Below are 16,114 nucleotides of genomic sequence, written 5' to 3'. Positions count from 1 at the left end.
GGCATACTGAGCTCTCCCAAAGGAACTGCTGGGTTGTCTGTTTGCCGCTCTCTAAATTGGTGCTTTACACAAACAATCTCAGTCTCTGTATTCATCTTATTTGATTTTCAGTCAAATCATTTGGAAAGTCCCACATATTGTGAAGTCATAGATCAACATTGTCTTCCTGTATGTCTGCCATTTAGCTGATGATTGGCCCATTAAACAGAGAGGCAAACAGGCCATCCTACACAAAAAAACATGCTGTCACTAATCTGGATTTATTGTTATTAAACCAGTGCACTCACTACCCATTGGGCCACATGATGAGCTGGCTTATCACACACACACACACACACACACACACACACACACACACACACACACACACACACACACACACACACACACACACACACACACACACACACACACACACACACACACACACACACACACACACACTTACATTTATATACAACAGCACTCAGTCAGTGTAACACACACACACACACCACCTGGTTGTTCAGGAGCAAATCCCTCAGATGAGCTCAGGCCTGTTGAGCAGCTGTTTGTGGGTTTCAACCGTTTCTGACAATATGTCCTGACATGTGGAAGAGGACTGGAAGATCATCCTGTCAGTGCAACACACTGTGGAAAACATTGTGGCACTGTTACTAGAGAAGGGTTTTATTAGGGAGGGAAATTGAAACAAACTAAGACTTTAGTTAATTGGTGTGTCCTAGTAAATGTGGGATATATGGACCAATTTTCCAAACTATATCTTGATTTTTTTATTTATTTTTTATAAGAAAATACATTTGAACATGTGCCAAAGTAGGCAGATGAGTAAGACCCCATCTGTCTAAGAAACACCTGCTATGACCTAGATAACTTTATAGCTCTAATTGAAAAAAAAAATGAAGCACTTTGTAAGACAACATTGTAAAGAAAGGCTTTTACAAATATAAACATGTCTGTTAACACCCTCCATCAATCGCCAGATCTCACATTTTGCCAGGAAGTGCTGTAGGCAAAGGTTTCGACCTCTATCAATCAAACATCTATTAGTAGAATGTATTCACTAACCTCTGTGTGTTGGAGGCCTGCTCCTTTTTAAAACCGCAAAAGCTGATCGAACAGAATGTCAGACAAGACCAAATAGAAACGAGACAGAAATGTTGGTTTGTTGTTGTTTGGCGCTCATGCAGACATACTTTAAGTGGTTTGGCTGTAGTCATAATGCTCTTTATCTTTGTTTTTCTTTCTTTAGAACAAGGTCTGGAGGAGATGAAAAAAATGTTGCTGCTGCTACTAGGCTGCGCAGTCCAGGTAAGAGCCCAGTTTAGTCCACTTAACTGGGTGATAAAATGATTTGACTCTAACTCTTTTGAAAAGCTAATGCTTTGTAAAAAAAATGTATTTCCTGTCTTGAGACAAAGCCCCATTCAGCTCTCGTATTTCAAAAAGGGGCATTGACCTTTCACCAGCTCTATTGTTTTAGCAAAAAGACACTATAGTTGCATTCATGCGTGTAATTCTGACTTAATATTCTGTCTACTTTTAAATTAGCACACAGTGAACAAGAGCTTATATCTCTAGTGCTTACTTTTGTTCTCATCTAACCCTTTGCCAACAAGAAAGGGAAAATGATCTTAACGTAATATAAGTCACGTTTGAAAACTAGATTTCTTTCCTCAAAACAACTTCCTGGAAACGTGTTTATCAGAAAAGCGTCTCGCCTGTATCTGTAATGTAGCTCCACTAACCTCCAGTTGACCCCCAACCCACCTTACACTGTAACATTTCAAATGTCTTTCTCCTTCTCTTCTTCCCCACTCCTTCCTCTGTTTACAGTGCGAGAAGAAGGAAGAGTACATTGAGTGTATCCAGACTCTGGACTTTGACACCAAAGCTGCCATAGCATCCCACATCCAAGAGGTATTTTTCCTCCATAGAAAACAAAAATGGAAAAGATTAAGATATTTCACCTCCTAGTCTTCATTTAGCTTTGTTTCCACTCCTCTAATGTACATTGTGCCCATAGTGGAATAGTTCATTTTTTAAACTTAAAATTTTGACAAAGTGTCCTGAATGCAACTTCTCCACAACAACGGACTAAATCAGAATGTTATTGATGATATGATGTTTGTGGTTTTAGGTGACTCATAATCAGGAGAACGTAGTGGACCTGCAGTGGTTGGAAAGTGGGGAAATGCCTCCTGAGGACCTGGACAGCCTCTCCAGAAACCTGGCTTTCCACCTCAAACGGCTGGTAGATGACAGGGACACACAGCTGGAGGTAATAACATACGTATATATATAACGTTTTAGTGTGTGTGGGTATGCTCATAGAGCTTTATTAAGCAGTGTTGAAGTTCCTTTTATCACTAAAGCCACATAAGCCCACCAGCAATAAACAGGTACAAAGAGTGGGTTTGTGTGTTGTTTATATTCTTATTCTATGCGTGTGTGGGGGGGAGTTTGTGTGCAGTTTTTCTGGATGTTTGTTACAGTTCTTTGAACAGAACTTTGCTAAAGAAAATTATGGGCTATTTCAAATCGGGGTTATGTGGAAACTTTTCCCTTTTTTTTAAGATTACCACAAAAGAGCAGCCTCAGGAAGGAACGGTTGAAACTGTTAACTGTCGTGTGGATGCAGTGTGTGTGTGTGTGTGTGTGTGTGCGTGCGTGTGTGTGCGTGTGTGTGTGGGTGTGTGTGTGTGCGTGTGCTTTTTACTTCGAGTATATGCGTCACTAAATGAGTTTCCAACCCATAGGGTGCAGATGATAGCCGATCTTTGTGTGTGTTTGTGTGTGTGTCGGGGGCTCTAATAGCCTCCAGATTATCACTGTGTAGTCCAGCCGCTGTCAATTAAAATCCCATTTCCTTTCTGGGGTAATAGATCAAAATAGGCTGTGTGTGGGACTTTGGGTGCACTTTTTGCCCTTGTGCCTATGTTCTAGTTTAGGGTTGTGGGGCTGCTTTGGGTGAATCCATGGATCAACTCTCATGCAGTCCATGCCAGTCCAATAGTTGAATTGTTGCAGGAAATGGCAATGATGCTAAATTACCCTAAATACAAATTCAAAACTATATTTCTGTGTTAACACTATTTGTAGTATACTCTCTTATTGAGTCTGGTTTACAGGAGTTAAACTTACTTCTATTAATGGGCTCATGTACTCATCTACACATCTATAAATCTCACTATGTCCATTCTTTTCCCCCTCTTTCCATGCAGACTATCGTGGAGTTAACCCAGGAGAGAGACTGTGTGCAGCTGTCTCCACTGGCTCCCTGTCCGACCCAGTCTCCCGGTGACTCCCCCAGTATGAGGAGGACCGAAAGCCGACAGCATCTCTCTGTGGAGTTGGCTGATGCCAAGGCCAAGATCAGACGACTTCGACAGGAACTGTGAGTGAAAAGATATAACACAAAAAATTCGGAAAAGGGGATAAATTACAGAAAAACTAAATACCTCCTTACTTGAAAGAGACAAACTCAAGACCTACATACAAAATGGTTATTTTCTAGAATTAGACCCTAACTATTTACCCTAATCTTGTTTGCTACTGTAGTTCCCATTTTTGCTTATTTTCCTCTCATATGTTTCAATATGATATGGGACGTCATAGTTATTGCGTTGGATGGTGTTTTTTTTTCAGTTTGGAGAACTGACTGGTTACATCCTCTAATTATACAATACTGACAAAGCAGGAAGTTATAAAACTTTTAGGTCATGGAAAGGCTATAATTTTAGAAGAATGGGATTCTTCATCACGTTCCTGATGGGAATGCACTGAGTGTATTCTCCTAGTGGTTTTTGGGAGTTTTAATGACTTCCTCCAAGCCTTAAACATGAGGCTTTAAGACTGTGACAATGCAGAGAGACTAGTCATGGAGACCAGCAGACCATTTCCTCCCTTACATCTCCATTACTCACATAAGACCAGGCTGCTATGATGTCATACTGCAACACACACAGACACGCACACACTCACAAACCTTGTTGAGTCCTTTTAAATTCTGCCTATGAATAATAGAGCTTCCTTTCTAAAGTGCTATAATCCCTTGCCAGACAAAGGCTTAATGGTCAAAACGGACCAACACCTTCTGACAAGGGGAAGTATTTAAATGTTACACAAACATCAGACTTGCCGGCATCAGGTCTGTTTTGATATTGAATGCTTTGACAGAAACCTGAGGTATTGTATCTATCCTTTGTTTTCAAGATTAAATCCCCACTAAAACTAATCGTGGATTAGAATTCAATGACTGTGTCATGTCAGATAATGCGTCGTTCCTACTTCAAGAGAATTAATTTGCATGCTTGAGTGGATCTGACTGCCAGGGTAGAAGAATGTTTATCACTTTAGCAAGTTGAAAGGGTATTTAAACAAGTTATCTTGCTCATTTTATCTCCTAGCGATCCTAATGATTTGGCAAAGGCCTTTGATCATATTTCAATGCTGTATCATTCTGCCCCTGTATTTTGCAGGATATCTTTTTTTTTTTTGCCTTTAACCCACGGTCATCTCATGTCTATTTGACAAACTTTATGGCTCTACAATTGGTTGTAACTCAGAATGGAGGGCAGGTCAATGGCTGCTTGGTCACATGAACACTAAAAAGCATCATCTCTTGAGCCTTAACTCATCCAAAGGGGTTGTTGTGCTGGAAAAGTCTGACATTCATCACAGTAGACATCTCCCTTATACATTCTTGACCTTTTTATTATGATGATTTCTTCAGTAGACCTAAATAGGGCTGTAGAACATCACCCGACAAGCCAATGAGGTATTTTGTTTGCTGGTTGCCATGGTATTGTTTTCTTGTTGCTGCGATATGCCCGACAAGGGACAAAAATGGCTTAAAGTCAGTCTGTGCTGATGCAGTCTGGTCACATGATGCAGTTTCCTCTCTCAGGCAGAGAACGGGTTTGTTTATTGTGTCTGGGTGCATGCACATGCACAAATGTTGTCTCTCTGCATACAAATGGAGATGTGTGTGTCCACTGTTGAGGCTTGTGTTTGTGTGTCAGAAGGAGAGCGGGTTAGAGCCAGGGGGGATGTATGGTTCAGTGTTCTCACAGTGGTCGGTTTGTTAAAATGTCTGTTAAAGCTGCTGCTTTCTGGCTGCTGTCCCTCCTCCTGTTCAAGCTCAGACACACTCAGTTTATAGCTACAGTATGAAGCACAGTTAGGGTCATATTTAGAGATGCTATTCCTCAGCGTGAGTGTTCCCAGGCCCAAAATGTATTTCCTACTGCTTCCATTCATTTTCCTCTAAAGGTAGTGTTCTAAACCAGTCAGCTGTGTTGTAATCCTTGTTTAACTTACCATGTTCCTACAGGACTAATTCATTGACTACATAATGTGTTTATATTAGAATTGAATATTGAATGTCAGGGTTGATTTCTAATTTAAAAAAAAAATCTTTTTTTAATGCTTGGTCATTTTTTTTTTATTTTCTCTACTGTGTACAGGTACATCCCCCTGTTCCTTGGCAAGATATTATAGTTAAGACACTGTTCAAAAATATTGTAGAGGAAATGTTTGGTAATGTTTATCACAAAAGCTGTGTTTATATATACAGCGTGGGTGTTTGGGTGTGTGTGGTTTGTGTGAAAAAAGTGAGACACTTCCAGGTCAAATGTATTTGCTCCTGAGGTGATATTCAATAGCCCACAACATCATTTTTTGTTGGAACTTCAAAAATTGAAAGTATTTAAAATGCTTTTCTGTAGGTTTAAAGAAAGACAGTGATATGTCATATATCAATAGAGCCAAGATGTAGGGTTATGGAAATATGGAGATTAGGGTGAGGAAGTCTACCAGTTAGACATGTAGTTGCCTGGAAAAGGTTACCTTTGTTTTTTTGGCTTTTCAAATACAGCAGTGCGTACAAGTGTTTGTCTGTGCTTGCGCAGATGCAGCATGTGTTAAACTATTAACATAAGTAGCAGAGCCAGCTGCATCCTTAATGTGAGCCCAGAGCTAATCTGCCATGCTAGAGTTGACAGGTGTTTGTGATTTGGGTGACTTTTCTTCAGTTTCTTTATTGTTGTCTTTCCCCTCACTGTTTGTTATTGTGTGTTATGCTGCGTGGATGTTTATTAGTAGTTGAATTCAAGGCAGGACACAGGAAAGACTTTGTGTCATGACCATCACAGTCCAAACACACAGGATACAATAGTCTATTTTTACACAAGAGAATGGGTTATTGGGTTTATTGATGTGTATTGCATATTTTTGTCTTTCAATAAAGGCCTATTATGCCTGACGGGCAAGCTATGCGTAAGCTATGTTGTAATGCTATAATTAGTTTTTGATTTAAAAAGCCTCAATACTTAATCTTATGAAATTTAGAATGAAAATAGTACATTAAATTGATCTCTCATCTTATGAAATATACAGACTCAAGTCGGATTGTTTTTATTTTTAATTGAGTGTTTAGTTCACTCTTCAGTCCTAAAATGTATCTCAGTTGAAAATGAAGCTTAAACTCTATAGTCTTGCATTATTAATAGCAATTATTTCCGGAAACAACCCAATTTAATGTCAAACTGCCTACATACAGAAAATGAACAACTTAAAAGTAAAGTTAAGATAGTGAAGCTTTTCTGGCAAATTATGTGAAATGTATTTTTTTTTGTGTGTAACTATGTCAATAGGCTGCTACCATTAAACGATTAGGCTGCAAACTGTGAAATGGAAACAGCCCTGAAGGACTGTCCTTGTTAATGCTCTGATTTGGTACGCAGACATGCACAAATACACACAAAAAAAACTTGGCCCCTTATTCTCAGTGTATGGTTTAATCTTTATCCCAGGAGCAAAGACAAAAAAATCTTTCCATCCTTCCTCTTTCTAGGTTACATCCTCAAACCTTTTTTTTCCATTTCCTCCTTGTCTAACTCCTCTTCCTCCCGCTCTCTTTTTTCAGAGAGGAAAAGAGTGAGCAGCTTTTGGACACCAGGCAGGAGCTTGAGAACATGGAAGTGGAGCTGAAGAGGCTTCAGCAAGAGGTAATGCAACTTAATCACAGTGATCCTCACACACATCCACCTTCATTCACACAAACATTCATATGACTTCACCCCCCATTAAAGCTCATTAAAGGCTATTAGAGCTATCTTTAGTCTAGCAACAGCCTCACATGGCTTTTGATTTTGAAAGTGGGTGGCAGGCTGACAAACTAGATGCTGTAAACAAGGTGGATGAGTTCAGGGCATGTAAGACGTGTATGTGTAAGCGTGCTGGTGGTAATTGATAGTGTGTAGAGTTTGTTCTGTTCTTTATCGGTTTATGTAACACACAAGACTGTGGTAGATTATCTGTGAATAAATAACACAAAGATAACAGTCCACTGCCTTGTTAAAACAACTGTAGCTTTAGATTCATGATTGTGTATCTGTTCACATCTTTGTTCGTGTGATTCCTCATTATGAGATGGGCATATCCACATATTCATGCTCCTATATTTGGCTGTCAACTCCTGCAGAGCTACCAGTTGGTGTCGGACGCTCGATCGGCGAGGGCCTACCGTGACGAGCTGGACGCACTCAGAGAGAAAGCGATCCGCGTGGACAAACTGGAGAGCGAGCTGAGCCGATACAAGGAGAGACTCCACGACATCGAGTTCTACAAGGCCAGAGTCGAGGTACACGACTGCACACCCTGAGCGTTACTTCAAGCCATGATGTCATGTGTTTGTCAAAGGACAACTCAGGCATTGTGTTACTGACATTTAAGGAACTAGTTATTGCTTGAAACAAACACAAGTCTCAATCATTTTAGTTCAAACTGGTCATGTTGTGAACGGCCTGCAAGCAACATGTGACCCATATACAAGGCCCCAACGACTGTCAATGCTGCATGATCTCATGATGCAAGTGTTTTTCAATAGTAGTTTAGGTATTTAGGTATTTAGGTATTTGCAATTTGTAGACTGTAGTATCTACACTATTTTAATATCAACTGAATATTTGCATATTGAACTAAATACATTATTTAAGACATCCCTTTATGTCTTTGGTGCCAATCTTTTACAAACGTAAAACTTATTTCCATTTTTGCTCATGATGTTACTATTACTACTGTTACATCTGATTATAATAATAATACTGATATTAAAAGTAACAACATATGTTTTCTGAAGAGGACAAACATTTTTCGTTGTTCGTTTTTGTTTTGTTGTTTAACCTTTATTCTCTATTAATGTGGTGGTTTCTGTAGGAGTTGAAGGAGGACAACCAGGTCCTGTTGGAGACTAAGAGCATGTTGGAGGAGCAGCTGGATGCGAGCCGGACCCGCTCCGACAAACTGCACCTCCTGGAGAAAGAGAGTCTGCAGATCAAATCCAAGATCCATGACCTGGAGATGGTGAGATGATTTATAGATAACTGTGATGAGTCTTAGAGCTAGACAAGCTGGGGTTCAAATCTGAGTAAAATGCACATGGGCATTTCAGCAGGCAAGTGTTAAGCGTTTGTTTATCCCCAACACACCTTCTATCTCTCTATTATCTCCAGGAGCGAGACATGGACCGTAAACGTATGGAGGAGCTGATGGAGGAGAACCTTGTGCTTGAGATGGCCCAGAAACAGAGCATGGACGAGTCCCTGCACCTCGGCTGGGAACTGGAGCAACTATCCAAGACACCAGAACTGACGGAAGGTAAGAAGAAGATGGAGTCAACTACTTTTTAAAACCAGATTATGTTGACTGAAAGTTAAACAAAGAGGAGTGTTAAGGAAAGGAAAGCAAAGAATGTGATGTTGAGTGAAAGTGTTATGGAGCTGACAGTCACCTGATTTCACCAGCTTCAAGGCTTCAGAAGGCCAACAGGCCAGGCTTTGCTCATTGGCTCTTGGCCCTGGCGTCATCCCCACGGCCCTTCTGCATTTGCCAGCCTCCACTGGGTTTTCTTTCCACTTGATTAGGACCTGTAATTAATATTCAGTAGCTCTTGGAGGATAATCTGTGCGTTTGGATTATAAACGCTGTTAAGAGGTTTAACCAGCCAGGGATCTGGATAAAGACTTTGTGTTGTGTGTTTGTTAAAATGGCACTTTAAAAGCTTTAAGACCCCTGAAGTCAGTCCCAAGGGCCTTGTATTTATTTATTATTTGATGGACTGATGTATTGACTTCAAACACCAAAAATCTAAACCGAATTTGTTTAATCATTGATGTATAATCCACATTTTCTTGTTGTCATTGACTCAGCCCCTCAGAAGTCTCTGGGTGAGGAGGTGAATGAGCTGACCTCCAGCCGTCTGTTGAAGCTGGAGAAAGACAACCAGACCCTGCTGAAGACCGTGGAGGAGCTCAGAGGAGCAGCCAGTCAGGACACTGTGACCAAACTGACAAAAGTCAACCAGGAAAACCAGAGACTGAACCAGAAAGTAAGCTGGACTGTGTATTCAAGTGTTTTTTTCTGTGGTTGTGTAAGGGTTAGGGTGAAAGTTCTAAGTTATTTCCTGTTTTTCACTTTATGGCATCAGATGGAAATGCAGTTTACATTTTTGCCCCTCATTACGGTCACTACCAAGATTAGCATATTGGACCAGCACTCATCCATAATACATCACCCTAACACTTGGCTTTAGGCCTTTTCACACAGCGATAGAGGAAAATAGAAAGAGGAGGAAGGAGAGAGTATAGAGAGAGGGGTGGATAGGAGGATGAAAGCAAAGCTGTAAATCCAGGCAGCCCTGCTTTGCCTTTTCTTTCAAGTCCTTGACACCCAAACGCCCCTCGCTAAGAGAAGTGTCTCAGCTATTTTCAGAAACATAAGCCTCTCTCTGTGCACTCTGAATAAAAAAGCATGAAATTGTGTTTCTCTCTCACAAAGGGGAAAATCCAGAGTGGGACATTTATTTCCGAGTGACTTGAGGTCTAGAGCCAAAACACATTCAAATGTGAATGCAGCTCCTGGTCGACGTAAACAACAGAAATGGTTTCATTTAATGCTTATCTCTCTGAGTGTGTCCATGCATTAACTGCTGTGCAGAGCTGTGACAGAATGAGCGGATGTATTATATATTTCTATCATGGACTAATAATTGCACCGGCTTCTTTGTGACGGGGAATCATTACTGAGCCACCATCAGTAACCGTCACAAACACAACCCACAACCCACAACATTAAAACCCAATCTAGATAGTGTGTTTTCTTCAAATTTTCTTCAACATTGTTTACAGTTGGAGCATTTGGGGAGTGAACTGACAGCAGACAGAGAGGCGCTCCGCAGCGCTGAATCCCTCAGTACTGACCTGATGAAGGAGAAGGCTTTACTGGAGAAGACTCTGGAAACACTCAGAGAAAACTCTGAGAGACAGGTAGACACACACACTCAACAACACAGATTTAATTTGGGACGTATATCCCAAAACCAGATGGTCATCATTTAAAAAAAACAAAAAACGTCACTTATTCTTTTGTTTCTAGAAAGTATGCAGGGGTGGGGGAAAATCTCATCCAATTCTGAATCGATTCACAACGTTCAAAAATTGATTTTAATTAAGAACTAAGATGTTGCATAGAATATGAAAATTGATTGAAAAAAGAAATCCACCGCATTACAGGATTCACACAACATTCTGTCATTAATTGAAAATGAAACATCGTCTAACTGAATGAGGAGTAATTCATCAACAACCGTAATGATGGCAAATAACTGGGCTGCAGAAAGAGTAACACTGTGCCCAGCGCTATGTTGCGTCATGTAAAATAAACAACGTACCTACCAAGTTTAGCATGAATAAATATTTAATTTTGCCTTTGTGTGCGTTTACATTATTGCTAATCGTTTATACTACTTTTTCATATATAAATCATAAATAAAACAATCTTATACACACCTAACCTTTTAATTTACCAAACTGCCTTTGTTGCACACAGCAGACTGGCGTAGATCCTGAAATGATCACCTCTATGTACTGAATCGAGAATCGTTTTAGTTTGTGAAAGATTCACAAACCTGTGTAGGTGTATTAAATCTTCTTATTGATAATTACTTGAATGACATTTTTCCTGAATGTCCCATTTTTGTTGAATAACTATCAACTGATAAGGCTTGGATGTGTTCGAGATAGCAGAACAAGTTAGTGCCCCTAACCTTATATGTTATAGAGACAGACTTTTCTGAGAGGGACTGTAATCACATCAAGTATTCATGTGCTTTGGAATATAGTTAATGATGCGGTTTGTATACTTGAGAAGCATATGGTCTGATGCACCAACACAGTCAGACAAACAGAGCTTTGAGGCTGTGCGTCATAGATGCTGCTCTCTCTACAAAACCATCATTGATCCTCGGTCCAGGAAGCTCCAAGAAAATGACTAAGTTGTGTAATTTACTTAAGTCTTAACAGAGTTCTTCTGAGAGAAATCTTTGTGCAATTGATTTGCATTTGGCTCCGATCACTATTAAGTGGAACTACCGCCATGTTTTATTGACTACACAGCTTTCTGGTACTCTGTGGCCCAGATGCGGTCGCTCGCTGTGTGTCTGCAGGGACTTTGTAGCTGTTGGACCCAAATCTGACAACTTTTAATTAGTTTAACTGTCTAAATTTGTAAAATCTGCCTTTGATGAGGCAGAGAAAACATTAAAAGCTGAACTCGCATATTATTGTGGTCAATTTCATCCAGTTAGTTATAAACATGAAAAGATGTAACTAAAGCAGTGTGGTTCCAAAACACATAATATTCAAATTAACTGTATAATTCATAGAATACTTATAAGCTGTTTTGTGCTTCTCTATAAAGCAGATACTTCTTAAGTCATCATTACAGCTAAATTCCTTTCAAATAAAGTCACAAAACATATTCTGAAATATGTGAAGCCTAAAATATGTTTCACTCATTTCAATCAATTTAAACATGACGTGGTGAAGCTCTCATTCATCTCTTATGTCTGTTCTCCAGCTGAAGGGTCTGGAGCAGGAGAACAAGCACCTGAGCCAGACGGTGTCGTCTCTGCGCCAGCGCTGCCAGGTTGGTGCTGAGGCCCGGGTCAAGGATGTGGAGAAAGAGAACCGCGTTCTCCACGAGTCCATCTGCGAAACAACCGCCAAACTCAATAAGATTGAGTTTGAAAGGAAGCAGCTACGTAAGAGACATTCTTTTTAACTCTTTTGTGGTTCATTGCAGACAGTTTCCTTTTCTATGTCAAGATCCTTGTTTTTTTTCTTCATTTTGAATTCACAGCATTAACATTTTGGTTGTTCCTTCTTTTTTTTTATAATGTAGGTAAGGAGCTTGAAGTGGTGAAGGAGAAAGGTGAGCGAGCTGAAGAGTTGGAGGTTCTGATGCAGAAGCTGGAAAGGGACAACGAGAGTCTGCAGAAGAAAGTAGCCAGTCTGGGAATCACCTGTGAAAAGGTCTGGTGCATTTAGATTTCTCCCTGTTTTGTAGTTTGAGACGACAGTGTGTATGTATGTTTGTAAGTCAGTCAGTGCAAGTTTCCCCACATGGTTCAACTTCAATAGCCTTGTTCCATGTTATCAAATTAGATTACTTACTCTCCAAATCAGTTAATTTAATGTAGCTGTGACATGAGTAATGAATCATTGTATTTGGCTCTTGTGCATCTTAGTTAAACACTGTTAAGAGTTGAGTTGCTTCCCCAAAATTGGCAAGAATTAGCGGCCTTTGCGGCTACATTTTAAGTATTTTAGTTTTTTGATGATTTCAAGACTATGATCCAATTTTTGACATATGTTGTCTTTTGTCTCTCTGTCTCCCTCACTATATGTGTTACTCATGTACTGCATAGTAACAATTTGGAGTTGGATGCAAGATTACAAAATATGTAATGCCTTTATACTAAACTTTTAGGTATTATTTTTTTAATACATTTGAAGCTGTGCCATAAAGAACAGCTTCAAATCTAGTAAAGTAAACATAAAATAAAGCAGTGAGTTTTGGGCTGCCATAACCCAACACTATCAGGATTAACTTGTTGTTGTCAGACAGAAACACTTAACTCCTCATCTTTAATCATCCATTCTGTATGTGTAGGTGTCTTCTTTGGAGAAGGAGAACATGGATCTGGAAGCAGAAGGCCGTCGTCTGAAGAAGAAGCTGGACACTCTGAAGAACATGGCCTTCCAGCTGGAGGCTCTGGAAAAGGAGAACTCCCAGCTGGAGCATGAAAACCTGGAACTTCGGCGCTCGGCTGAGAGTCTGCGTTCAGCGGGCGCTAAGGCCGCTCAGCTGGAAGCCGAGAACAGGGAGCTGGAGAGCGAGAGGAGCCAGTTGAAGCGCAGCCTGGAACTGCTCAAAGCCTCGTCCAAAAAGACAGAGAGATTAGAGGTAAAACTCATAAAGCAACTACTCCTGTTAATGGAGAGCAGTAGACGCAGCTAAAATGTAACCATGTACGGCAAGAAGCTTTCTTTGAGAATTAAAAATCAGACTACTGCTAGTTACAGTGTTTAATCGGCACCAGTGGTGCTTATGCATGCGTTAACTGGTCCTTAACAGAGACAACTTGTGACTTAACACAAGGTTGTGCAGAACAGCTGTAGAGGTAACGGCACCTTTATTATCATTAATGAATATTTTTGCAGGTAAGTTGCAGGGGATCTGGCATATGACGGCATCAGGGAGCAGCGCAACTAGTTCATGGATGCTTTTAATATCCTAATCTGGCTTTTCTTCTCCCAGATGAGTTACCAGGGCCTAGATACGGAGAACCAGCGGCTGCAGAAGGCGTTAGAGAACAGCAGCAAGAAGATTCAACAGTTGGAGGTTGAGCTGCAAGAGGTGGAGACTGAGAATCAAACCCTCCAACGCAACCTGGAGGAGCTCAAGATCTCCAGTAAACGCCTGGAGCAGCTGGAGCAGGAGGTAGGCAAAACAAAACAAAAGATTAGGTAGCAATAAATGCTAAAATGTGGGAAATGGTAGCCTGGAAAACACAAACACCATTTTGAGTCAGTGTTCAAAAATGACATTATTTTTGGACCGCACTTCTCTGTAGCAGAACAGGAACAACAACAAGTTGGGTAGCTGTACGTGTTTTACTGAAACAGCTTCAGTGACTTGTTTTGGGATGGACTGATTCTGCCTGGCAGAATGAGGTCAATCAGATTGGCCCAAAATTGAGGCCAACAGAAGAGAGTCTTTTTGATGCAGCAGTCTACAGAATACTATATGTTAAAATGAATAATATGTAAATGTGTTATTTGGCGCTTGAGCAGCACTGCCACTCATTTAGTTCCTTCTGATAAAACTACAGTGCGTTTCCCAGCAGAGTTGGATTATCCCAGATTATTTGTCAAAATTTTAAATTAATCTGTGTCCACTTTTGGCCAAACATGTATTTACAAGGCATTTAGACTAAAGGTAAACTCCATCAAATGGTGTTTAATCCGTCTGCTTTGCATTACGTCCTGTTAACCCACAGAACAAGATTCTGGAGCAGGAAAGCTCCCAGCTGGAGAAAGACAAGAAACACCTGGAGAAGGAGAACAAGCGGCTGAGGCAGCAGGCCGAGATCCGAGACTCCAAGCTGGACGACAACAACCAGCGGATCTCCACCTTGGAGAAGGAGAATCGGACCATGGGCAAGGAGATGATCTTCTTCAGGGACTCCTGCACCAGAGTCAAAGACCTGGAGAGAGAGAACAAGGAGCTGGTCAAACTGAGCACCATCGATAAGAAGACCCTCAACACACTCAGAGAGGTAAGAATAGAGGTCTGCAAATAGTAGGTATGTCTTGAGACTGAGCTTCATATGCTTCCAGATTTATCTGTAATAATCCTTTGTTGATGCAAGAAGTGTCAAACAATATTTATTTAAAAGATGAAAAGGCACTTGAAGAAGTAGACAATATCTTTTCTATTACTCTACTTATTAATGCTGAAGCGGATCACACCTCGAAAACACAGAACATGGACAAATATTGATGGGAATTGATTGTCATTTATTTATAACCCTAGAGACTGACGAATAAAAGTGTCTTCCATTAAAATCATGCATCTTTATTACTAATTATTGATGAATAAATGTGTGTTTTTGTTCGTGTTTAGGAGCTTGTGAGTGAGAAGCTGCGGACTCAGCAGATGAATAACGATCTGGACAAACTGACCCATGAGTTGGAGAAGATTGGACTGAACAAAGAAAGGCTGCTGCATGACGAGGGCTCCAGCGACAGGTATCATTTCACAAAGGCACACACTTTTCTGTGATGGCTCTTAGAACGGAGAACTCAGGACTAAAATAAGAACTTAGTCAATTCCTCATGTGATCAGAATGATTAAAAGTGACCAGTACAGTCCGAATTATTCAGCAGTGTGGCCCATTTTAAACCAGGTTCTGAAGTTTTCTTTAATCTGACTCTATTGAAGAATCATCCTGTGGGAGTTCTCTGAGCCAATATCTGCCCCACCTGCTACACCCTTGCTATGCTGTGGCCATGACGATAATGCATTATCTGTGTTACGGATTACAAATATGTTATCACTCTCTAGACTGAAGACACAAATATACACACACAGAGCTGACTTGGGTATTTATTTTCAGGTTTAAGCTCCTGGAAACCCAACTGGAGTCGTCTCTGAAATCATCTTTGGAGATTAAAGAGGAGAAGATCGCCGCCCTAGAGGCCAGACTGCAGGAGTCCTCCAACCTCAACCAGCAACTACGCCAGGAGCTCAAGACGGTCAGTAACACAAACACAGATCCATACTTTTAAACTAGAAATACGTTGGATGTGATGCATTCAGAAGCTCAACCACTGTACAGAGGCCACAGAAGAAAACATGTTCCTCCCACAAAGCCAAAACGCCCAAATCTTTCCACTGAAAACACTGAAAACACTGAGGGCTTCTCAAGGTTGATGCATTATTTATTCATCCACTCTTCCACTTCTACAGCCAGTTTATCTATTCATGAGGCGGCAGGAGTCTTTGAAAGAGAAGGAGTGGAGTGGAGGATGTCTGCTTTCCTTTAAAGAGGCGTATGTGTTTTGAACTCCCTGACACAAATCAGATCAAAAAACTAAAGGTCTGAGTGGAGAGGTTAAGGCCTCTGTAGATGACCTCGGGGTTTCAGCTTTGAAACTATAATGGATCCTGTCTGCTACTGTATTGCACCATTACTCAAGTCATGTTC

General features: G+C 40.6%; 1 protein-coding gene across 2 annotated transcripts in view; it reads left to right on the top strand.

Annotated features, from left to right (window-relative positions):
* The window catches only part of ccdc88ab (coiled-coil domain containing 88Ab), a 64,764-nt gene that overhangs the window by 32,891 nt on the left and 15,759 nt on the right, over positions 1-16,114 (top strand). For both annotated transcript variants that reach the window (XM_054599714.1, XM_054599713.1), the window contains exons 5-21: positions 1,253-1,311; positions 1,837-1,920; positions 2,141-2,281; positions 3,225-3,397; positions 6,929-7,010; positions 7,487-7,645; positions 8,221-8,367; positions 8,517-8,661; positions 9,213-9,391; positions 10,191-10,328; positions 11,920-12,103; positions 12,244-12,374; positions 13,015-13,308; positions 13,663-13,845; positions 14,405-14,683; positions 15,031-15,155; positions 15,524-15,662. In XM_054599714.1, coding sequence (XP_054455689.1) covers positions 1,253-1,311; positions 1,837-1,920; positions 2,141-2,281; positions 3,225-3,397; positions 6,929-7,010; positions 7,487-7,645; positions 8,221-8,367; positions 8,517-8,661; positions 9,213-9,391; positions 10,191-10,328; positions 11,920-12,103; positions 12,244-12,374; positions 13,015-13,308; positions 13,663-13,845; positions 14,405-14,683; positions 15,031-15,155; positions 15,524-15,662 — 2,642 coding nt within the window. The remainder of the gene's footprint in view (positions 1-1,252; positions 1,312-1,836; positions 1,921-2,140; positions 2,282-3,224; positions 3,398-6,928; positions 7,011-7,486; positions 7,646-8,220; positions 8,368-8,516; positions 8,662-9,212; positions 9,392-10,190; positions 10,329-11,919; positions 12,104-12,243; positions 12,375-13,014; positions 13,309-13,662; positions 13,846-14,404; positions 14,684-15,030; positions 15,156-15,523; positions 15,663-16,114) is intronic.

This window comes from Anoplopoma fimbria, chromosome 6 (genome assembly GCF_027596085.1).
Source record: "Anoplopoma fimbria isolate UVic2021 breed Golden Eagle Sablefish chromosome 6, Afim_UVic_2022, whole genome shotgun sequence".
In the NCBI taxonomy this organism is placed as follows: Eukaryota; Metazoa; Chordata; class Actinopteri; order Perciformes; family Anoplopomatidae; genus Anoplopoma; species Anoplopoma fimbria.
This window is presented reverse-complemented; position numbering and strand designations above follow the sequence as displayed.